Raw genomic sequence first — 23,708 nt, 5'->3', positions numbered from 1 at the left:
GATTTCTAAATAATGTCTTAGATGTTGTGTATTTATTTTAAATTTATATCAAATTTCTGAGTGTCCTTGCTCTGTTAGCGTGGGTGTGTCCGGACTAATGACTCAGGTTACTCCAGAAATTCTACATTTCTAAATGTCTTAGTCACAAACATACAGTACTTATAAAGACTTTGTGAATGTTTGTATCTCAGTTCATTGTTTTTCATCTGTTTATTCTTTTATTCTGAGGATGTTGGATTCATGAGAGAGCCCTCTAAAAGCCCCAGCTATAGTGCCTGACAGGAAAGTAATGGGCTGAGAAAGTGATTTAATCTGCATTCTTCTTCACATTCCCATTCAGAGGGGATCTGTCCTCATCAGTCGTTTGCACATTTATCCAGGAGACAGGAGCTTAACCACAGAAGAACCACAGTGAACTGCAATACAAGCCGTGCAGACAAACAGGGACTGAAAAAATGGCGCATTGAAGCCAATGCATCAAAATAATGTGTAAAATGATCCCGTGGCAAAAATTCAAGATGCTTACAAATGATAAAGTGAGTTTTGAAGGTGTTAACTAGACTGAATGAGGTTCTGTGTGTCTGTCATAAGTAAAGACAGTTATTGAACTCTTTATCGTTACTGCTGAACATGGAAAGACAAACTGCTTTGAAGGGAAGAACCCTGCAAATGGCATTAACAGCTATCCTCAATAATAATAATTGTACCAATAACAACAAAAACAACAAATAAGTAGTAGAAATAAAAATAACAATATTGATAATAGTCTATCATTGATTTTCTTAGATAAGACGATCACAATCGTCTACAGCCATTTGTCCTCCTAGCTGGAGTCTATTCCAGCTGGCTATAAGTGAAAGGTTGGGTATACCCTGAATTAGACGCCAGCTCATCACGGGGCTACACAAAAGAAAAACACACTCACACCTACGGGCCATTTGACGGATCAGTTACATACATAATACATACATTCTAGCTGTAAATCGTTTGCCTTCCACCCACTGACACTGTTCTTAATCTGTTCTTCTTTCTTCCAGCCCCTCCCCAGCTCTCCTTCAGAGCAAGTCCACTTCTCTGGATGCTGTTTTCTACCCAGTCATGTTTCTACCTGTTGCCAGGTAACCTCATTAATGCTAAGATGTTCCATCAGGTCTTTTTGAGCCACTGTTCAACTTTTTTTTTGGAAAAGGGGCCATAATGGAGGAATTATGCCCCGCTGAACACATCTCATGGTTGTGGTATGATTCCTGCTGGACTGCAATATTACATCAGGCCTGTTAACATACAATATGCAATATACAAAACTATATACAATACCAGGATACATCTCTAAATGAGCTTTATTCAGTAAAAGATGTCTGATCCCATCAACAGTGAAAATAACTTGTCTGAATTCTTTCTATCGTGCTCTATAGTGTTTTATACAGTGACAGCTGGTTTTATTTTACAGAATGCAGCAGGTCAGGAGCAGTTGACATGCTGGGGTGTTCACCCCCTGATTTACGGTTCTGCTGATGTTTTAAGGCATCTGGTGGCATCTTCAGTTTTATTCAAATTACACATTGGAGAGATTAAAATCAGCAATTAAAAAAACAAATATAATAAAATGAAATGGTGAAAAACAAACCAACTTCCTCCCACCTCCACAACATGCAGCTGAGGTGGACTGGCCACACACACTTGTCCGTGGGTGTGACCGTGTGTGGTTGTTTGTCTTCCGTGGGGCCCTTCTGAGTGATGATCCGGGTGTACCCGGATGAGACGCCCGGACAGCTGGGATTGGCTCCAGAAGACACGTGACCCGCAGCGTGAGAGGGAGGGGAGAAAGAGGGAAAGAGAGAGAGAATGAATAGCGGTCACTTCTTTTAAAAACATCATTTCCCAGCATTCCACGCGGGCTCCACTTTTGACAAGCAGCCAATCGGCGCCATGACAGCTCGACACGTGACGGGGAGTCACTTCCTGCTGAGGCTTGAGGGACAGAGCTCGACGTTTCGCCGCGGGAGAAACGCACTTTGCGGGTAGGTTTGAGACATTTGGCCGGAAAGAGGACACATATTTCCGTAGGAGGTCTTCCGTGGGGGGCTCTGCTGGTGTTCCTGTGTGTTATCGGTGCGAAACAGCCCGGGGTTCGGTTTCAGAAACCGACACTCCGCCGAGGCCTCCGCTATTTCCTGGTGCAACTCCAGAGCCGTGGAAACGGAAGAGCCAAGTTGGAAAACTTCAGGGTGGCGCTGGTGGAGGGGGTCACCCCCGGACCGCTGCGGGGGCTTCCGGTCTGTGTGCCGGCCAACATCACCCCATTCAGTCCTGGGGTTCCGTGTCGGACGGGTTCGAGCCTGGGGTGGACGGATCCGGGTCACCTGCTGCTGTTCACACCTAGCCTAGCCTAGCCTAGCATAGCATAGCTAGGGGTCTCTCGTTGGACGAGTGGAGTCAAAGGAGACATTTACAGGTGTATTAAGATGGCATACAGCGGATCAATACACCGGTGTGATCAGTGCCGGTTCCTCATTGGCTGTCAGGACAGGTCCTGACGTCACGTGACCTATCATACTGCACGCACCTTGTTTGGGGAGCGGCTTTTGTTTACCTGCGCTCCAGCTGTTATTGGTGTGAATACTCATTGTGTGGGTGTGACGTCACAGGTAGGAGCAGTAACGGACATGTTGTTAAAATCCTTTCTGTTGTACTGCCTGTGTTGTACTGCCTGTTGTACTGCCTGTGTTGTACTGCCTGTTGTACTGCCCGTGTTGTACTGCCCGTGTTGTACTGCCCGTGTTGTACTGCTGTGTTGTACTGCCCGTGTTGTACTGCCCGTGTTGTACTGCCCGTGTTGTACTGCCTGTGTTGTACTGCCCGTGTTGTACTGCCCGTGTTGTACTGCCCGTGTTGTACTGCCCGTGTTGTACTGCCCGTGTTGTACTGCCCGTGTTGTACTGCCCGTGTTGTACTGCCCGTGTTGTACTGCCCGTGTTGTACTGCCCGTGTTGTACTGCCCGTGTTGTACTGCCCGTGTTGTACTGCCCGTGTTGTACTGCCTGTTGACTGCGGGTCAGAGAGGACTGCTGTTTCCTCTGTGCTGGATGTTGCGTGTATGTGTTCCACTTGACGATGAAGCTGACTTGGCGTGTTGTGTCACAATGTTCCTGGAGGATAAACAAAAGCAAAGTGACATAAATAAGTAGAATGAGAAACACGCAGGAACCGCCTGATTGTCCGTTGAAGGAGCGTTTCATTTCAGAACCAGGTACATCCAGGGGACAACACTAACCCCGTCTCTCTCTCCCCTCCCCAGCTCGTGGAAGCCCCCCTCCCCCCAGCTGAGTGATGGCCTCACCGATCTCAATCTACCACTCCAACCCACTGGACACACACCTGTCGAGTGTATGTGGATTAAAGTGTGTGTACTGCTTAATGCAAACATCCTGTGATGCTACAAAAGGAGGTTAAAGTGTGTGTGTGTGTGTGTGTGTGTGTAGACCTCCAGAGAGTCTCTGAAGATGGAGCTGTTGGCTGACGTGTCTCTGCTGCCAGGAGAGGACAGGATTATAGGTACAGTGGGCGTTCTGACACTCGGCTCCACCTGTTACCTGTCAGGTGACTCCGCCCATTTGAGCCTTTGATTGGACGTTTTCATTTTTAGCAGAGCTACAAAGCTCTCAATTCCTTCTCTCTACCGTGTGCTGAATGACAGGATGTCTAAACTGGCACGTTGATGTGAAAACAGGAAGTGATTCTTAGCCAGTCGGCTACGATACGTGGTCAGGCGTGACGCTCACCCGGTGTTTGTGTGCCTGCAGATAAAGACATCATCTACATCTGTCCGTTCAACGGCGCCGTCAAGGGAAAAGTGTTGATCACCAACTACAGGCTGTACTTCAAGAGCTATGAGGCCGTAAGTCGGTGCACTCGCGTCAGACGTGCTGCAGGGGGCGCCATGCTGAACACCTCAGGAGTCTGTCCTCCCAGCATGACCTTGTTAAAAGTTTGAAAGTGTGAGAGACTTCTGATGAGTGACACAACGCTCTGATTGTCTGCTGAAGGATGTGATCCTGGACGTCCCTCTGGGTGTCATCAGCCGGGTGGAGAAAATGGGTGGGGCATCAAGCAGAGGAGAAAACGCCTACGGTCTGGATATCACCTGCAAGGTGAGTAAGTGGGGTGGGAGGGGTGTACCGTCTTTAACAAAGATAAAGAATGAAAAGAAATGCAAAAGTCACGAGAACACATCAGCTACGTGTTTCCTCCACCAACGAGAACGAGATCCGGTCTCACTGATGTCGTATCCATCCGCCAACACGCGGTAAAGAACGAGATCCGGTCTCACTGATGTCGTATCCATCCGCCAACTAGCCGTGGCGTCCCGTTGACTCCTGTCTCAGATTTCCACACGTATCTAGAGGTAAAACTGTTTGAATAGAATAGTTTATCACATAGTGAAGTTGTTAACTTTGGTGTGGAACAGGATGTGCTTGATGTTCAGCTTCAGTGGTCAACAACAATGAGTCTTCTGTTCCAGGTTTAATTCCAACAACACCAGATCAAAACATTAATATGCAAAACAGATTTCTAAAAAAATTGAAACAAAAAGTTTTTGAGAATTGTGAACATTTTCAGACAGAATCAAATCTTTTTCGACAGAATAGAACCTTTTTAGTCTAACATGCTTCTTCCAGTCCTCAGTGAACATATTTACTTCATTCATGTCAAACTGGGAATCCAGAGCACCTGTGTGACCCTGGGGGGCCACTGTAGTCCAGTTGACTTAAATGGATCGGCCTCATTTAGGACGGCGTTCTGATGCCACCAGCTTTGGACACGGTGCCTCTCTCTCATTGGACACTATAAACAGTGATGAAAGCACAGCTGCCTGTCACCATGACAACTGGAGGAGTTGTGAAATTCTATTTAGCAAACCGTTTTTAAAGGCTAGAAAAGAAAAAACGTCGGTGGGTATTTTCTGTGTGGGGGGGGCTCCGTGCACACAATTGTTTGCTGTGTTTGTGTCATGTGACTAACGCCGGTGACCTTTCCTCCTCAGGACATGAGGAACCTTCGCTTTGCCTTGAAACAGGAAGGTCACAGCAGGAGAGACATCTTCGACTTCCTCTTCAGGCACGCCTTCCCCCTCTCTCATGGTCTGGTAAGACAGCTGTTTGTTGCTCACGTTAGCCTGATCAACTGCACTCTAAACCAATGGTCCCCAACCCCCGGGCCGTGGACCAGTACCGGTCCGTTGGTCTATCTGTCCCGGGTCCCACAGAATGAACCCAGAACTCATATTATTACTGTTGTATGAGTAATATTAGTTCTGAATGATGTTTAGTTTTAAATGAGTGGATTCTCCACATCTGTCTATAAGTCACTCTTGACGCTTGTGGAGATGCTTGCCTCGGTCACATGACTACCTTCTTAAAGGGGCCGCTAACACGGAATACATTACCGCTAAACTGAAACTCCCAAGCTGGCAGAGCAAACAAGAAACAAACAGTGTGACGTTACGAAGACGCTGCTAATAAAGTTGATACAAACTGGATTCACGTTTATTATTATATTCAGAAAAGCAGTTTTTTGCCGGTAGTTTTATTTTGTTGTATTTATCCACCACACCTTAAAGGTCGGTCCACGGTGAACCAAATGTTGGACATTGTTAGGAAGACGATACACTGCGTATGAGCATGGGGTGTGGCATCCATGGCTCGCTGCTTGTGATTGGACGATGCTGTTGCTATGATATTGCTCCAGTCGGGACCTTAAACTCCTGCCTTCTTGCCCTCCAGCCGCTGTTTGCCTACGTGACTCAGGAGAAGTATGAGGAGAACGGCTGGAACGTCTACAACCCCTTAGAGGAGTTCAGACGGCAGGTAGGCAGCCTGAGGGCGGCGGCGCTCGGGTCGTCCTGCAGCTCCGTGTGACTGATGACCGCTGTCTGTAGGCTCTGCCCAACAACAAGTGGCGCTTGACATTCATCAATAACACCTACGAGCTGTGTGACACCTACCCCACTGTGCTGGCTGTGCCCGTGAAGAGCTCAGAGGACGACCTCAGGAGGGTGGCTGCCTTCAGGTCGAGGGGACGGATACCAGTGAGTGTCAAAGCACCACCCCTAGGGGGCGGTCTGCTGGATCAGTAGGCCTCCAGGCCTCAAGTGGAGCTGTGTCACGTTCCGTGTGTTTGATCTGTGGCCGTGCTCCAGGTGCTGTCGTGGATCCACAGGGAGAACCAGGCGGTCATCGTCCGCTGCAGCCAGCCGCTGGTGGGCATGTCCGGGAAAAGGAACAAGGACGACGAGCGCTACCTGGACCTGATTCGGGAGGCCAACGACACCACCAAGCTCACCATCTTCGACGCCCGGCCCAGCGTCAACGCTGTGGCCAACAAGGTGAGGAGGAAGGGAGTGATATAACATCAGCGAGACCGGATCTTGTTCTTTACCAGGTGTTGGCGCATGGATGGATAGAAGCAAAATGTCTTTAGTGCCAAGGGGAGTCATCTGATGACTCTGGGTTCATCATTGATGAAAAACTACCTGAAGATCTTTCCTCCTGTCTGAATATTGATAGATTTGATTGGGAAAATCCTTCAGGCCAGACATAAAGTTGTGTTTCCGTCATCTGCCCAGTGAGTTCATGTGTCACCTCCCAGTTTCTACTATCCACAGGCCACGGGAGGAGGCTACGAAGGTGATGAGTACCAGACTGCAGAGCTCATCTTCCTGGACATTCAGAACATTCACGTCATGAGGGAATCCCTGAAGAAACTCAAAGACATTGTCTACCCCAATGTTGAGGAATCTCATTGGCTGTCCAGCCTAGAGTCTACACACTGGCTAGAACACATTAAGGTAAGAGTTCTACTTCCTGTTCTCAGAGACTTTCCCTGCTGCTGTTACCAGGACAGTCCTCTAGAAGTCCAGGCTCTCGTCTTCTCTGTGTGCAGCTGGTCTTGTCTGGAGCCATACAGGTGGCTGACAAGGTCTCCAGTGGGAACTCGGTGGTGGTCCACTGCAGCGACGGCTGGGACAGGACGGCCCAGCTCACGTCTCTGGCCATGCTGATGCTTGACAGCCACTACCGAACCCTCCGTGGATTCCAGGTCCGACTCCACACGAGAAAACAAAACGATCCAGAAGTGAAGGGTGAACAAACTGTGTGTGTGCTTCCAGGTGCTGGTGGAGAAGGAGTGGATCAGCTTCGGACACAAGTTTGCCTCAGTGAGTCGAGTTTTTCACACTGTGGATGAAGAAAGAGTCCTACAAAACAGGGTTCATCTGAAAAATTCTGAATGTGTGTGTACAGAGGATAGGCCACGGGGACAAGAACCATGCCGATCAGGACAGATCGCCCGTCTTCCTTCAGTTCATCGACTGTGTTTGGCAGATGACTAAACAGGTGTGTTCTGATGGGGGTGTGGGTTCTCTGTAAAATTTGTCAGCTTAAAATAGATCCAAGTATGCTCCTCGTCGACAGATTTAAGTCGTGAGTAGACCTTCCTGTCCTACTTGCATCGGTGCCGTTGTCATGACAACCATTTCCCCTGAAACCGAAGAGCCACTGTGCTCTTCTGTGGTGGCGGCTGCTGACTGATACACACCACCGCACCTTCAACCAGTTGCACCAGTGTGTTGTTGAACCAGGCTGCCACTAGAGGGTGCTGTTGCACAACAACAAAAGAATGAATGAATCTCTGGCTGACTCCCCCTCTGCTGTGTCCCCCTTTAGTTCCCCACAGCCTTTGAGTTCAATGAGCGCCTCCTGCTAACCATCTTGGATCATCTGTACAGCTGTCGCTTCGGGACGTTTCTCTACAACTGTGAGAGCGCACGAGACAGCAATGTAAGACCCGGAGCCGCCTGCTTCCGCCTCGGAGCCGCCTGACGGGGGCGCTCACAGTCACTCTTTGTTTCTGGCAGGAGCTGAGGCTGAAGACGGTGTCGCTGTGGTCTCTGGTCAACAGTAAGATGGACATGTATTTGAATCCCTTCTACACCCCCGAATCTGGGCGGGTCCTCTACCCCGTCGCCAGCATGCGCCACCTAGAGCTGTGGGTAACATACTACATCCGCTGGAACCCACGTATACGACAACAGGTAGGACCGCAGGTGTGTTTGATTTATTACCTTGGTCACACAGAGGCGGGGGGGCTTAGAGCAGCATCCTCCATACCCCATATCCCCAAAGTGCCCCATCACGTGGCACCCCAGGGAACAGGCAAACAAACTAAAGAAAGGACACGGTCGTATTTTATTTAGTTGTATTTATTCGCCAAACCTTAAAGGACGGTCCGTGATGTTAAACCAGGTTCATGGGGGGGTCTGGGTGTCCTTGCCTCTGTGTGATCTGGTGTGTGTGTGTGTGTGTGTGTGTGTGTGTGTGTGTGTGCCCTTCCAGCAGCAGAGTCCGGTGGAGCAGCGCTACAAAGAGCTGCTGGCCCTCAGAGACGAGTACTTGAAGAAGCTGGAGGAGCTCCAGCGGCCTGACTCCTCCCCTTCCTCCCGTCTGGCACACAGCCCCTCCTCCAACACGTCGTCCTCCAGCTCCTCCACACCGTTACAGCAATACACACACCTACACACACCCCTCTGAGGGCGGGTGACACACACACACACTCTCAGATATACTTGTTGAATTGCACTTATATCGTCTTTGCTCTGATTTGTCCGTCTCACACACGCAGGGATTAATTAGGATTTCAGTCTTAACCACAGCTAATTAAGAGTGCTAATAAGATTTAGATTTGTTGGTTAATTCTAACACCAGAGTGGTGATGATGGTGATTTATGCAATACGTCACAGTACAGCCTTGTCACAGACTTTTCTACTCAAACAGTCAGCAATGAAGCCTTAAAGACGCAGAAGGGCTTGAACACACTCAGACCTGACAGAACCCACCAGAACCACCTTCTGTTGGTGACCGCAACGACCACATTCACACACGGATTCACTGATGACATGTAGATAGTCTGCACCATGTGAAATCTGTGGATGATGCCACGCAACGCATCACGCTGGTCTGGAGATTGTCCAATCACAGCTCAGCTCTCCCCTGAAGTCACGTCAGCATGACTCCATCAGCTCAGTCCAGATCCTGGTCCGCAACCGGGGCGAACCAAGCTGTCCCACCCTCCCTTTAGCTGCTAGCTACACCCCCACTGAGCGTTCCCCCCAGAGGACGGATGAGTCCGAGGCTGGGCCCTCGTTCCCGTCAGTTTCATTAAAACCTCCAGCCGGGTGTGTTCGTCAGGTGTGTCTGAGTGGATCATTCTGTCGCTGCAGATCCAGGTCCAGCTGAGAAACGGGGTGTTTTACTTAAGCGGGGGGGGGGTGCTAGTTCTGACCCGATTACGTTAGTCTCACACAGTGCCTGGACACGTCTGTGTGGACGGTAGAACAAGGACGTGTGTCTTCTGGACAGGTGTTTGGAGGCTGAAATGATGTAGGAGAATAGTAGAGGTGATGTGACAGAGCTAACGCTAACGTGTTAGCGTCAAGCTGTCCTTCAGTCGACAGGAGAGTCAAAGGAAACCACCTCCAACTCCGCCTCAGCTCTAGGACAAGCTGTTCCTTCTCTGCCTGATATATCCCATCACCATGGCAACAAGATAACGTCACTTCTCCTTAATGTCATGGCTGATAGTTTTATGTGTAATTCAAATTTATGATTTGCCCTATAGTAGTATCATTCTGGTTCCTGGCTCAAACAGGCTTCCATACAATCCACCAAAGCAGCTCAAAACAAACTACCTGTCCAAAAGATGCCACTGGTCTTCATCCAGAGTCATGAGATGGGTTTGGTTTTTTTGCAAATTTTCAGAAGTCTCAGGAATGTAATAGCTAGCATGCTGCTAAAATGTCCAGCAAGCGCTGCATTGTTCAGTCAGGATGGCGACACCGTGGTTTCTGACATCTTCTCTGAGTTGAGGTTCTTCGTTTCCAATGAAAGGTGAGGTCCATTCACCTCATTTTGAGTCACTGGATGATTTCTGTGGCTGAAATCGGGTAGTTTTTTTTTATTCCCCTAGGTCAAAGTTCAAGATGAGATGATCTGATTCCAACAGGTGGAATTAAAACAGAGAAAATTGACTGGGCTAGATCTGCGTTTGGAGGGAAAGACCTGCCATCATGAGTTAGTCTGGAGTCACTTCAACACTTCAGCACTGCTGCGCTCTCCTAGGAAAACATCCCAACGGGAGGGATTTTGCAGATACCAACAGAATTCAAGCCATCATTCAAATTCCTTTAGAGAGTTATTTTTCATACAGAAGACATTCCACGTTGCAATAACAGCTGCTCTGTTGCAGAAAATGTCATCGATATTGGAAAGTGTTCTCAAATTGACTGTTGTTGGGCGTACACTTCCTGCAACACATCAGGGGTCTGTCTGCAGGGGTGAAGGCGTGTTTGCCAACCTTCTGACCAGGCTTGGACTTAAGTCTGATGCTCTTCCACTCTGGTGACCTTGAAACTCCAAGTCTGCTAGCCAAAGTCCCTCATTTCAAACGGCATGGTGATGGGATACTTCTTCCCAACATGTTGGTGTGGGCACGGGACACACTGGGACTTCTAGATCCCTGGTTAGCGAGAGTATCTCCTCTTGTTTTGCTGGAGCATAAAGTCTAAACATTGAACTCATTGCGTTCACAAGGACCTCAAAGATTGGTTGAGGTGGTTAATTAATGTCTTGGCATGCGTTTGTGAACGAGGTGCAATAATCTTGTGAAGGAGGTCACGACCGGTTTAGTGCCTTGGTTCCTGTAAGAATCGGCTTCACCTCCAGGGGAAGACTCATCCAACCTGTCCAGGGTCATCTCTGAGAATGAGAGGGTTGCCATGGTGCTAGTTTATGGGATTAAAATGAGCAGTCACTGCAACCACTCCTCTGAGAACTCCAGACGACAGGACCTATTGATCCCAGAAGCTTCTGACTAGATGTCTTGGTAGCAACAGAAACGATGACCCTTCTAGTCAGCAGCCAGGTCATGTTTCTACCAGACATTCTGGAGACCCAAGTTGTGGTTAATCTTCGTGCTTCGCTTCAGTTAAAAACGTGTCCAACCATTTGTCACTTAGTTGAGCTGATATTCATCAGCTCATCATCATCTAAATCCTAGTCCTGACTTAGTTAAACAACATTTCAGAGCAGCAGCTTGAGTTAATGTCACCAAACAACTGGTCTGGCTCACCCACGAGTCACAGTGGAGTCTGGTTGCGTTATCTCAGTGGACGTTCTTGAGTACCAACGAGACGATTTTCATTTTCCAACGTGGCAGGCACCCATAAGTGCTGATGGTTCTGTTGCTCTAAAGTTAGGCGTGGTCAGGCCTGTTGTTCTAGCACTGCCATCTCCAGGCAGCAGAAGTTGTTACAGCCATGAATCAGGGAAAAAGTGTGAAGTCAGCGACTCACTACTTTTACTGTCCTCATTGTCACTTAAGTTGATTCAGACATCCGAGTCCAGGAGTATATGTTTAGGAGGGTGGCAACTTTGTTTCACAGTATGAACCTGGACTGTTTGGACCGTGTAGCACAGAACATTCATTAACACCAGATCCTGTAGGGATGTCAGATTTAAACCGGTTTAACTCTGACATCCTCAGTTAAATGTGACTGACTTTGCTCCTGTGCAGCTGGATGGAGTTGTTGTTGGGGCCGAGGACAGGAGACGTTAATGTGGGTCTGTGTGGCCTCACGGCTCCAAAAGGACCTGACGTTTAGTTTGTCAGACGTCCAACATGACTAATGTGAGGGTGGGTTCAGCCTGGTCCAGTCAGAGGTGACCCGGTGTGGGTTTTCTCCACAGCAGATCTTTGGCCTCCTTGATAAAAGTATGTTTGTGGGTTCAAAACAGAAAAGCAGTAACAAGGATGAAAGTGCATTTGTGGTGGTTTGTAGGGAAAAACAGATGAAAATCTATTTTTTTTATGTTTTACTTTGTACAAGCACCATGGTGTAATTACCTCAATCAAAACCTATTTTACTGCCTAAAGCTCTATTGTTGTAAAATAGTTATTTTATGCAGTGTAAAATCTTAGTTTTATAAAAAAGAAAGTAATATTAGCTCCAGAACCTGTTGGTATAAATGGTGACTTTTTACTCTGTTGGTTCCGTGTGACTTTGAGGGCATTCTGTGGATTCTGCTCCCCGACCTAGGATGGAGAGACAGGCTCCTGGATTCTGGACAGGCGTCCCAAAGTGGGACGCCATCTTCTTTGTCCTCTCATGAATCTTCATGTCCTACATCTTGGCTTTGTGGCGAGGAGTCTAAGAACCTGTCGCTGTTCATTTCATTTGCCTCATTATTGATGGTGGTTGGGGGGGGGTTAATAGCCTGCTTTATGATAAATACAATGTTTCAGGAACTGTTGACATCAAGAAGGGAAAGGGAAATCAATACATTTCAGATATATTTCTTTTAATTGTGTTATTCTCTGCAGTTTGTTGGATGGCTCTTGCTATGTAAATATTACTGATTAAATTAATTTAAGTACTGTATTTCAGACTGGCTCCCTTGTGTATTTTTTTAATTCTATTTTTAGCAGTTGCCCCGGTGTCTCGTCATTATCATCTTGGATTGAGTTGAGCAGCTTCATCATTTGTGGACTCTACAAGAACTCTTACTTAAATGGGAAAATATTGTATTTTGCTATTTTAGAAGGCAAAGAAAAGAATATTTTCTATTATAGAAATCTTGATTATTTTAGGAAAGTTCTATATCCAGAAATGTTAATAGAATAAACAAAGATCTGCATCACAACATTTTTATAATGATACTTGGCATTTATAAAATTAATCTGGTTCACTGAACAAAAAGGCTTTAAAAACTTTATATCTGTATCACCTACAAATTATTTGAATGTGTGTAATTTTTTTTCCATTTTACTCCCTGACAGTTGTTATATAATTATTCTAAACTGTTTGTTCGCGGTTATTTTTTTGAAATTAAAAAAAAAAACCTCCAGAAGCCGCCTGACCCCTGACCTCCGCGCCGCTACCGCCTCTGTTCCGCTGCCGATTGCGCACCGCTGCCGCCCCCGTGCCGCGTCGCGTCCGTGCCGCTGCCGCCTCCGTGCCGTTGCCGCGCCGCTGCCGCGCCGCCTCTCATCCTCCGCATCCTCTCCTCTCTGGCGTGTGGTGGGCGGAGCTACACTGGGAGGAGGAAACGCGACAGACGGTCGGAAGCAAAAACAAGCGACCCATCACATCAATGACGGCTCCTGCCGCGGGAACCGGAGGCGCACTCCCGGAGGAGGGGAACCGGAACTGAACCGAGGCTCGAGCTCACCCCCCGCGCGCCGAGGAAACGCTCCGCTGGCCGGAAGGAAACATCTGGCGGATGGACAAACAGGCCGGAGCCGCCGGGGGCGGGGAAGGAGCGGCCCCGAACAGAAGGACCGCTGGACCCCCCGACCCGCGGACCGCCGGTGACAGCCAGGACAGGTAAGGGGGCTCGGCCTCAGGGACAGCCGGTGACCGGGCTCATGAACTGTACGCTCGTTTTTCCGGTGGACGGAGCGGGGAGATGAGCGCGGCTGGCGGGCGTGAGAACCAGGATGTTCCGCGTCTGTTCGGAAGTGTTAGCCCAGCTAGCACTGCTAGCTCCTCCGCTGTCTGCTGCTAAACCCCCCAGGAAGAAGACAACATTTGGCGCCCCCTCCCTCCGCCACGCATGCGCTTTAGTGCGTGTGCGCGCGGGTGACTGTGCGTGCGCGCGCGCTCGGCGGAAAAAAACCTTCCTTCCCCAGAGGCGTAAATCCTCCCTGCGCATGCGTCAACAGTTAGGTTTAGTGGTACATTACGTGAAGGCGCCACCGCCACCTGCCGTAGAGGAGGTGTAACTACATTTAATTCATCAGTGAAAAATCATTCCTACCGTGTGAGAAACAGATTTAAAATAAGTTTGTTAGAAACTAAAACCTACTTTGTTCAGCAGCACCAGATCCAAATGTCCCCAGACTTCAGATCTCTTCCTGGTTGGTTCCAAAGCAATTAGAAAGCAAACCGTCAGCAGTCCGAAAACGAATCAAATCAATCCAGATACCTCTAAACTGGTTCGTCTGAGGCCTGTACCATAAAGCTGGATTACGGTTTAGCGAGATAACTTCAGGTTTAACCCTGGCTTTTCGGTACCATAAAGGTGTCTGACTTTCTATCGGGCTACGTTGTCGTGGTAACCTATGCTGAAAACCTAACCTGCTCCGGAGCAGGATAAGTTCAGGATAAGAGCTCAGCAGGTATAACAGCCCCACCTACTGACCAATCAGAGCTCAGCAGGTATAACAGCCCCACCCACTGACCAATCAGAGCTCAGCAGGTATAACAGCCCCACCTACTGACCAATCAGTTCTCCTGAAAACGGGCCGTCCGTTCCCTGAGAACCCGGTGGATCTCGGGTCACAGCTTGTGTGCAGAGCGCTCAGGCAGAGAGAATATTTAGGGATGGCTGTAATCCGGTGGGATTGGCTGAACAATGACTGTAGAAAGGTAGAGGTTTTGGGGGGAGGGGTTACATTACATCTGTCAGCTGCTGGAGCCTCACATCAGGAATGGAACGCACCCCAACCACGCGCTGACAGCCCCCCACAGTGTGCATTGACCTGAGGGTCTTTGAGACAGTTCATATATTTCTGAGTGATGTTGGTCATTATTATGATGTCCTGAAATCCCTCGTTGGACGGGTTACAAGCAAGACACTGATAAAATGTCACTGATCAATGATTTGTTTCAGTAAATCATGGATTGATTGATTGATTGATTGATTGATTGATTGATTGATTGATTGATTGATTGATTGATTGATTGATTGATTGATTGATAGGTACTTTTATGTATTCTGTTGGCGATGCTGAAAACCTGTGAAGAACACAGTACGTAGAGCTGTTCATAAGGTCACGGGGCTACGATCACATGTCATAACCAAACATGTGGTTCACACACACATTAATGAACACACACATGTTACTGTAGTCAGATACACAAGTGCAGTCATAGTGGGGCAGTAATATTATAATGGCACTAACTTCCTCATTGACGCAGTCGGCCATGTTTTCCCAGAGATCCTTGCTCCGTTTGGCAGCTGCAGCTGTGTTGCTGTTTGCCTGGATTATTGATTTGTATTGATCGTATTTATTAATTATTATTGTTTGCTCCTCCGTTGTGAAATATGCGGCTCAGGCCGGTTTGTTGCATGTTTGTGATTGGTCGCATGCAGCAAACTCCGCCCTTTTTATGTGAGCTCGTACAGATCTAGAGTGGACAAGTCTGGATTGAATTAGTGAGTTGATAGCCGGCTTTATGGTACCGAAAATCCGGAGGGTGGATGTCTGGGTAAGTGAAACCAGATAAGTAAGAGGAAGCCTGACTAGGTTAATCCAGCTTTATGGGACAGGACTCTGGTGAATGAACCAGTTGACTGGTTCAAACGCCATCAGTCACATGGTGTTTCCATGTTTGAAGGAGGCTCCAGAAAAAAATCCTACCCAGTCTGGGAGTGCCATGTCAAAGGGGACATCACTACTGGTCCAGACCCAGTGGACTGAGCTACTGTTGCTTCATAACGTCCTGGCAGCGGTGGGTTTCGAACCCACGCCTCCAGAGAGACTGGAGCCTTAATCCAGCGCCTTAGACCACTCAGCCACACTACCGTTAAAAGCAGAGGGTATTTTTGCCGTACACTTTCCCCGGGGTCACACATGTTTATTAAGAAACTAAGTCAACAAAAACAGGAACACAACTGTAACTGTAACCCTAACCCTGAACCTGGTGGGGGTGATCCATCCACCGACCGGGGAGCGGAATGAACTACAAGACAATGAGGTGTGTGTTGAGATGGTCACATGAAAAATATTTTCTTTGGTGACATCCGCTACAGGTGTTCCAGAGAGAGTCATGTGATAATAATTATCATTATGAACATCATCATCATAATAATCATAATAATAATATAGTAATTATATTTAGATAGTTTCATGTATATTAATGTATCTATATACAATAATAGAAGTATACCTTGGCATACGTTCTCAATAATATGTCTGTTTTGAAAAAAAACCCAGAAAAATAGAAATAAGGTTTATGTCGTTTTACTCCACTAATAAAAAATAGTAATTCCTGTATTTTTTTATAACCTTAAAAAAGGCTTTCACTTTATCATTCATTCATAAATAAAGAATTTACAATGTATGTTAAACATCACCAAATTGCATTAGTAAATTTAGATTTTTATCCTGTACTATATTAAAAAAATACAATTTAATATAATTGGGTTTGTAAGCTAAAATATATTCATATTAACCAAATATTATAGAAAATACATTCATAAATAAAGTCCAGTACAGAACTGGTAATGGTTATCTTCAGTTTAGGACTACCATTGCTGGATATATAACGATAATAATGATAATAACAATTGTAGTAACATTTCTAATAACGTTCACCACCGTCGTTCCTTGTGAGCTAAATGTTCACTGCTTCTCTCTGTTCAGTCCATCAGGTTCTCATGTGGAGTGGTGTAAACAGCTGATCGCAGCCACCATCTCCAGTCAGATCTCAGGACCGTCTGACGCTGGGAGCAGAGACCACAAGGTATCCACCGGACACACACACACACACACACACACACACACACACACACACACACACACACACACACACACACACACACAGAGTGTATGTCCATTACAGGCTGTGCTGGCACACGTGAGCTTGGTTTCCGCTCGACATCTCCCGCCGTGGGGTTTTCTGACGCGCACAGCGCCTCAGGGTTGGCGGATGGATACGACATCGGTGAGACCGGATCTCGTTCTTTACCACATGTTGGCGGATGGATACGACATCGGTGAGACCGGATCTCGTTCTTTACCACGTCTTGGCGGATGGATACATCAGTGAGACCGGATCTCGTTCTTTACCACATGTTGGCGGATGGATACGACATCGGTGAGACCGGATCTCGTTCTTTACCACGTCTTGGCGGATGGATACATCAGTGAGACCGGATCTCGTTCTTTACCACGTCTTGGCGGATGGATACATCAGTGAGACCGGATCTCGTTCTTTACCACGTCTTGGCGGATGGATACGACATCAGTGAGACCGGATCTCGTTCTCGTTGGTGGAGTAAAGACGTAGCTCTTGTGTTCTCGTGACCTTTGCGTTTCTTTTCATACTTTATTATTATGTATGTAACTTATATATAATTAATTATAAACAAATAAAGTCTGCATTTCTATTGGTCGATAAAAAACTGTTTTTTCCTTTCATAATTTCAGGGATTTGGGGCTTTTTTTCAAGCTGGAATGGATTAAAATGATTTTAGTTATTTTAAATGGGGAAATGTTTGACTTACAAGTTCAGACACAGAACAACTTAAACTTGTATCTCATTGTACTACTGTACTACTGTACTGTACTACTGTACTGTACTACTGGACTGTACTACTGTACTGTACTACTGGACTGTACTACTGTACTGTACTACTGGACTGTACTACTGGACTGTACTACTGTACTGTACTACTGTACTGTACTACTGGACTGTACTACTGTACTGTACTACTGGACTGTACTACTGTACTGTACTACTGTACTGTACTACTGTACTGTACTACTGTACTGTACTACTGTACTGTACTACTGGACTGTACTACTGTACTGTACTACTGTACTGTACTACTGTACTGTACTACTGGACTGTACTACTGTACTGTACTACTGTATTATTGTATCTGTAGCTCACGTTGCTGAGGGTCACCCTGTTCACATGGTTTCTGCGGGGGGGGGTTTCTTCCTGGTCATATCATCCACTGATGAGGGGTTGTTCCAGTTCTTCATCAGAATGACGGGTGATGGGCGTGTCGCCTCAGGGCGGGGCAGCAGGAACACACCTTCATTTCCTGTCTAACCTCTTTCTCTTTGTCTCACTTCCTCCTTCACGGTTCACCCTGCAGCGGGATTCGCTGGATGAGGGGCTCTGTTACCATGGAGATAGTGATTCTGAGCATCCTACCAATGCTTCGGCAAGTTTCTGTCTGTCCGTCTGTCGGCTTTGTTCCCACCCTGCATGCGCTCTACTTCCTGCTCCTCTGTCTCTGCTGCTGATGGTTGAGGAACCTTCCTGACGTTCTCACAGCGTTTATCATGTGACAGCCAATCAGGAGCAAGCAATAACTCATGAAGTCAAATGAGCAAATGTAATCAATGTGAGAGGTAATAAAGCATGAATAAATCCAGACAGGTTGTGTTCAGGTCATGTGACTTGAGGACTGCTTCGTGATTGGCCCGTGTTGGGTTTCCTGTCTAGTCTAAAGACATGGTTCCAGCAGAAGTAGAGAACAGAGCAACCCCCCCTCCCTCATCCGTCCCAGTGTGGCCTCTTCATTAACATCATCATCATCATCATGCTTCATTCATACAGAACCCGACCCTGATCCTTGAACTAACATCAGCGGACCGGATAGCTTCAGCTGTCCTTCTAAGAAACATGTTAAAACTGTTGGTGCCATGATTCTGAAGAAGAACCCATCTACATCTGCCCCCCACCCCCCCAGAACCTGAAACATAACACAAGCATGAAGTTCTAAACAGTTCCAGAGGAGCCCGTGTTGAGGACCCAGATGTTCCTGCTCCGTTCAGAGCTACACGCTAGCTGCTACCGGCTGAGGTCTCACTAACAGGTCTGTGTTCTCCTCAGAACCTTCCAGCTCTTCGGTTCGGGGCTCAGGCCAGAATGTTCCAGAACAAGTTTCCTCTGCTCCCAGGAGAGACCATCCAGGCCACAGGTCAGATCAGCGTCCGTGTCCACCTGTCTGTTCACATCCGTGATGCTCGTCCACCCGTCAGAACCTTAGATCAACAAGGTTCTGACAGGTGGAACCACCTGGGAGACACCCGAAGATGAAAATGTACCTGGATCCACCTGAACACACACACAACATGCTCTAGAGCAGGGGGGGTCAAACTCATTTTCACTGAGGGCCACATCAGCATCACGGCTGTCCTCAAAGGGCCAGAAGTAACTAATAAATGTAACTCAGTGTAACTTAAAATAACTAACTACTCAATGTTAAGTAACTGAATTTATTTCTTATTCAAGTTATAAAAATTACAGTTAGACAGAAAAAACATGTTTGTTACTCGGTTATAACATGAATCCTTTTTAAAAAAAGGAAAAAAATAAAGACATTAACTTTGTTTTTTGTTAAAGTTAAAATTTAAAAATGTAAAAGTTTAATTACTGCATTATGGGAAATGTAGTTTTTTGGTCAAAACACACTTTTGAACTATTTATTTTTAGACACTCTGACCTTTTATGCTCTCGCGGCCCACATAAAATGATGCGGAGGGCCACATTTGGCCCCCGGGCCAACACATGTGATTTAGTGTCTGTAAGATGTTACAGTTAACTTGATTAATGTGTGTGTGTGTGTGTGTGTGTGTGTGTGTGTGTGTGTGTGTGTGTGTGTGTGTGTGTGTGTGTGTGTGTGTGTGTGTGTGTGCAGTCAAAGATGTGGTGTACATCTGTCCATTCAGCGGTCTGGTTAACGGAACCCTCACCATCACAGACTACAAGCTGTACTTCACTGGAGTGGACAGGGTACTTCATCTCTGCTTCATCTCACCTTCATCCCATCCCTCGTCTTCCTCAGTGTGTCTAACGTTAGCTCCGCCCCCTAGGACCCTCCCTTCATTCTGGACGTAAACCTGGGAGTCATCAGCAGACTGGAGACCATCAGTGTCCTCAACCAGGGAGAGAACACCAAAGGACTGGAGCTGGTCTGCAAGGTACACACAGGTGTCTTCGTCACTTCAGTGTGAATAAACCTCCTGTGGTGAGTTTGCACTTTGCTCAGACACACTTTTCTCCCTCATCAGGACCTCAGGAGTCCCAGGTTTGCCTACAAGACGGAGGAGAACCATCCAGACGTGGTTCAGGTTCTCGCCAGGTTCTGCTTCCCCATGTCCCACAACCTGGTCAGTCCCACACAGGCTGGACCTGATGTGTTTCTGTCAGTCCGTCACATCAGATGTCACTTCCTGTGGCAGCTGGGGAGGTGGTTGCCTTGGAGCTGGCTAATGCTACGCTAAGCTAACATCATCTCATGCAATGACAGACACACACAGACCCATTGCAAAGCATTTTTCTGCCTCTTCCTGTCTCTGAGCTCCATCTTTAAAGCAGCGCTATAGATTTGATTTGAACGTCTGAGCCGTATGTTAGCATCTTTGCTAGCTTGCTAGCCACTGAATGCTAATGCTGGTCCTCCTCCATTCCAGCCCCTGTTTGCCTTCCAGTACAAAGAGCAGTTTCCTGTGGATGGCTGGAAGATCTACGATCCAACAGCAGAGTACCGACGTCAGGTAGCTGCTCCAGCTTTCACCCAACAGATCAACGTCTTCCTACCCAGAAGTCTTTCATTCAGTCAGACGTTTGTTTACATATCTGGATTAGAAATTAGTAGAAAATAAAGAATGTATTCAGTAGTTCCCATGATAGTTTAGCATATGCAGTAAAATTTAGCATCTAAAGATGCTGTGCTCCTTCAGGGTCTTCCTAATGAGAGCTGGACCATCAGCAGGATCAACAGCAGCTACGAGCTGTGTGACACCTACCCCTCCATCCTGGTCATCCCCACCAACATCACAGACGAGGACATGAAGCGAGTGGCCGTGTTCAGAGCCAAACACCGCGTCCCGGTCGGTGTGAGCCTGGCGTTACATCCAATCACGAGTGGACAGCAGATCACACCAACGTGTCCTCTGGTCCTCTGCAGGTCTTGTCCTGGATTCACCCGGAGTCTCAGGCCACCATCGTGCGCTGCAGCCAGCCGTTAGTCGGCCCCACGGACCGCCGCTGCAAAGAAGACGAACGTCTCCTCCAGATCATCATGGACGCCAACGCCCAGTCCCACAAGCTCACCATCTTTGATGCCCGGCAGAGCAGCGTGGCCATCACCAATAAGGTACAGCACAGCTGGAGAAGCTGTCTATCCATCTGGTATCTATCTAAATTACTGTGTTCTGCCCAGACCTCACCTCCGTGCTGGTTGTGTGTCCTCCTGGTTGTCTCCTGCAGGCTAAGGATGGCGGCTACGAAGCGGAGAGTTTCTACCCCAACGCTGAGCTGAACTTCCTGGAGATCCCCAACATCCACGTGATGAGGGAGTCTCTGAGGAAGATGAAGGACGTGGTGTACCCCACCATCGATGAAGCCCACTGGCACACGGCCATCGATCAGACACACTGGCTGGAGTATATACGGGTAAGAAGAGCAGCGACCTCTTCATCACCGCCTCCCTGACTCCACCAATCAGACGTTCTTCTCTCTGCGCAGCTCTTATTGGCCGGAGCAGCAAAGATCGCCGATAAGGTGGAGTCTGGGAAGACGTCGGTGGTGGTCCACTGCAGCGACGGCTGGGACAGGACGGCCCAGCTCACCTCCATGGCCATGCTGATGCTGGACAGCCACTACCGAACCCTCCGCGGGTTCCAGGTCCGAGACCGTCGCCTTCACCTCGCCATCGTCTTCCCCTCCTGTACTCACAGTAACCGTGTTTGTTTCAGGTGCTGGTGGAGAAGGAGTGGATCAGTTTTGGACACAAGTTTTCTGCTGTAAGAACACGTGTTTACTATGTTTACTTCCTCCTTGTGCTGAGTCATGGATGGCGTGTTTGTGCGTGTCTATGACAGTGTTGTTGTTGTTGTTGTTCTCGTCGTCGTAGCGCGTCGGGCACGGCGACGAGAACCACGCTAACTCGGAGCGCTCGCCTCTCTTCGTCCAGTTCATCGACTGCGTGTGGCAGATGACTCGACAGGTCAGTGTCCTGCTCGGACGTCATCTCCCATGATGCACCTTTGCTCCAATCAGGGTGACTTGTCTTCCTCTGCAGTTCCCGACAGCGTTCGAGTTCAACGAGCTGTTCCTGGTGACGGTGCTGGACCACCTCTACAGCTGCCTGTTCGGGACGTTCCTCTGCAGCAGCGAGCAGGAGGGGGTCGCCAAGGAGCTGCAGACCCACACGGTGTCCCTGTGGTCCTACATTAACAGGTGAGGGTCTGTTCTCACCTCCTGGGGTCTGTGGGGGCCCGCAGAGGTTCTGACGGTTCAGTGTCACCCCCCCCAGCCAACCTGAGGAGTTCACCAATCCCTTCTACGTGGATTACGAGCACCACGTTCTGTACCCGCTGGTGTCCTCCAGACACCTGGAGCTATGGAGCAGCTACTACGCCCGCTGGAACCCCCGCATGAGGCCTCAGGTACCCCAGTTTAATCTGTGTGGAGAACATTTAATCTGTGTGGAGAACATTTAATCTGTGTGGAGAACGTTTAATCTTTGTGGAGAACGTTTAATCTGTGTGGAGAACATTTAATCTGTGTGGAGGACGTTTAATCTGCGGTTCCATGGGTTCCAGGTTCCGGTCCATCAGGCCCTGAAGGAGCTGCTGGTCCTCAGGGCGGAGCTCCAGAGAAGGGTGGATGAGCTCCAGAGGGAGGCCGCCTCCCACTCTCTGTCGTCCTCTGAACACTCCCCCTCCCCCACACACACCTCTGGCACACCCCTGCACACTGCTGTGTAACACACACACACACACTTACACACACATACACACACAAACACACACACAGTTTGAACCACTTTGATAATGTGAGGGGGGGCTTACAGAAGGTCCATCTTGTGATGTTAACTTTTCTAAATCATTTCCTTCCAGGAGAACGATTGATGAACGATTGGTGAACGATTGATGAACGATTGGTGAACGATTGATGAATGATTGGTGAACGATTGATGAATGATTGGTGAACGATTGGTGAACGGTTGGTGAACGGTTGGTGAATGATTGGTGAACGATTGGAGAACGATTGATGGATGGTTGCTGATTTGTTGTGAACGTATGGGTGTAGTAACCTGAATCTACAGCAGGGGGCCCTGTTGATCCATCTGCTCGTACTTACGGTGGTTTGACACTGAGGATTCTAGGGGGGGTCTGGACTTGGAGGCCCTCGCTGCTCCCTCCCCCAGAGATCTGCTGCCTCCAGCTCCACATTTTCTTCTCACTCCATCCTTCCTGCAGGAAACTACTTCTTGTCGTTTTGTGCTTCTCACTCTGGGTTATTGACGAAGATCCACGTGGAAAGTGTTGGAGGGTGTTTAAGTAGCTGATGGGGGGGTGAGGAGGTGTCCAGTTCAGACCGCGACCCCAAATAAACCATGTTTCTCTCAGACCCCTCCACCCGTGGAAGGATTACCTTACAGTTGTGACGTCAGAGGTGTGGAGTAGACCAGTGGTCCCCAACATGTGTTCCTCCATGGACCAGTTTAACATGCTTCTCTCAGACCAGCCTTAAGGTGTGGTGGACAAACACAACAAAATAAAACGTTACCCGCAGCCTGAAAACATAAAAAATATGATTCAGAGTCAGATCAGAATAAAACAGAAATAATGGAAGTTCTGGATTCTTTCTGTTTGGGCCGGTACCGACTGACCCACAGACCGGTACCAGTCCGCGGCCCGGGGGTTGGGGGGCCACTGAAAGTCACACCTACAGACTGTCAGAAGGGTTTAACTTTAAAACCAACCACTCTGTGTTTTTGCCATTTTGTCTGTGAAACTTTAATCTGTCATATTTATCTGTGGTAATTAAATCCTGCAAACAGAAGACCTGTCCTGATTTATTTTAATTTCTTAAAGCCTGAACTAAAGCCTGAACTAT

At 47.9% G+C, this 23,708-nt stretch overlaps 2 protein-coding genes and 1 non-coding gene across 7 annotated transcripts; 2 read left to right on the top strand and 1 right to left on the bottom strand.

The window, feature by feature from the left end:
* Positions 1–1,500: 1,500 nt before the first annotated feature.
* Positions 1,501–12,520, top strand: mtm1 (myotubularin 1). Of its 4 annotated transcripts, none has more exons than XM_068308022.1 (16): positions 1,501–2,021; positions 3,299–3,387; positions 3,483–3,555; positions 3,804–3,898; positions 4,047–4,151; positions 5,045–5,146; positions 5,784–5,867; positions 5,939–6,088; positions 6,200–6,385; positions 6,665–6,847; positions 6,943–7,098; positions 7,169–7,216; positions 7,302–7,394; positions 7,725–7,838; positions 7,916–8,104; positions 8,397–12,520. In XM_068308022.1, the coding sequence occupies exons 2-16, from the start codon at positions 3,331–3,333 to the stop codon at positions 8,586–8,588; spliced, it is 1,827 nt and encodes a 608-aa protein (XP_068164123.1). In that variant the 5' UTR covers positions 1,501–2,021; positions 3,299–3,330; the 3' UTR covers positions 8,589–12,520. The 4 variants fall into 4 exon arrangements, with proteins under 4 accessions (XP_068164123.1, XP_068164125.1, XP_068164122.1 ...); XM_068308024.1 differs by having other exon boundaries at positions 1,502–2,021; positions 7,916–8,092; XM_068308021.1 differs by having other exon boundaries at positions 1,502–2,021; positions 8,394–12,520.
* Positions 12,521–13,130: 610 nt separating this feature from the next.
* Positions 13,131–23,654, top strand: mtmr1a (myotubularin related protein 1a). Of its 2 annotated transcripts, XM_068308237.1 has the most exons (17): positions 13,131–13,439; positions 16,484–16,583; positions 17,947–18,015; positions 18,690–18,777; positions 19,498–19,592; positions 19,673–19,780; positions 19,871–19,969; positions 20,273–20,356; positions 20,543–20,692; positions 20,770–20,958; positions 21,072–21,257; positions 21,330–21,488; positions 21,560–21,607; positions 21,718–21,810; positions 21,886–22,043; positions 22,120–22,252; positions 22,409–23,654. In XM_068308237.1, exons 1-17 carry the CDS (start codon positions 13,336–13,338, stop codon positions 22,571–22,573), a joined length of 2,028 nt encoding a protein of 675 aa, XP_068164338.1. In that variant the 5' UTR covers positions 13,131–13,335; the 3' UTR covers positions 22,574–23,654. The 2 variants fall into 2 exon arrangements, with proteins under 2 accessions (XP_068164338.1, XP_068164339.1); XM_068308238.1 differs by lacking the exon at positions 17,947–18,015 and having other exon boundaries at positions 13,132–13,439.
* trnal-aag (transfer RNA leucine (anticodon AAG)) lies at positions 15,562–15,643 on the bottom strand. The gene has a single exon. It is a non-coding gene; the product is annotated as a tRNA-Leu (tRNA).
* Positions 23,655–23,708: the final 54 nt, after the last annotated feature.

Source organism: Antennarius striatus, chromosome 23, assembly GCF_040054535.1.
Source record: "Antennarius striatus isolate MH-2024 chromosome 23, ASM4005453v1, whole genome shotgun sequence".
NCBI lineage: Eukaryota > Metazoa > Chordata > Actinopteri > Lophiiformes > Antennariidae > Antennarius > Antennarius striatus.
The sequence above is the reverse complement of the archived record's forward strand: the minus strand, read 5'-3'. Positions and strand labels throughout refer to the sequence as shown.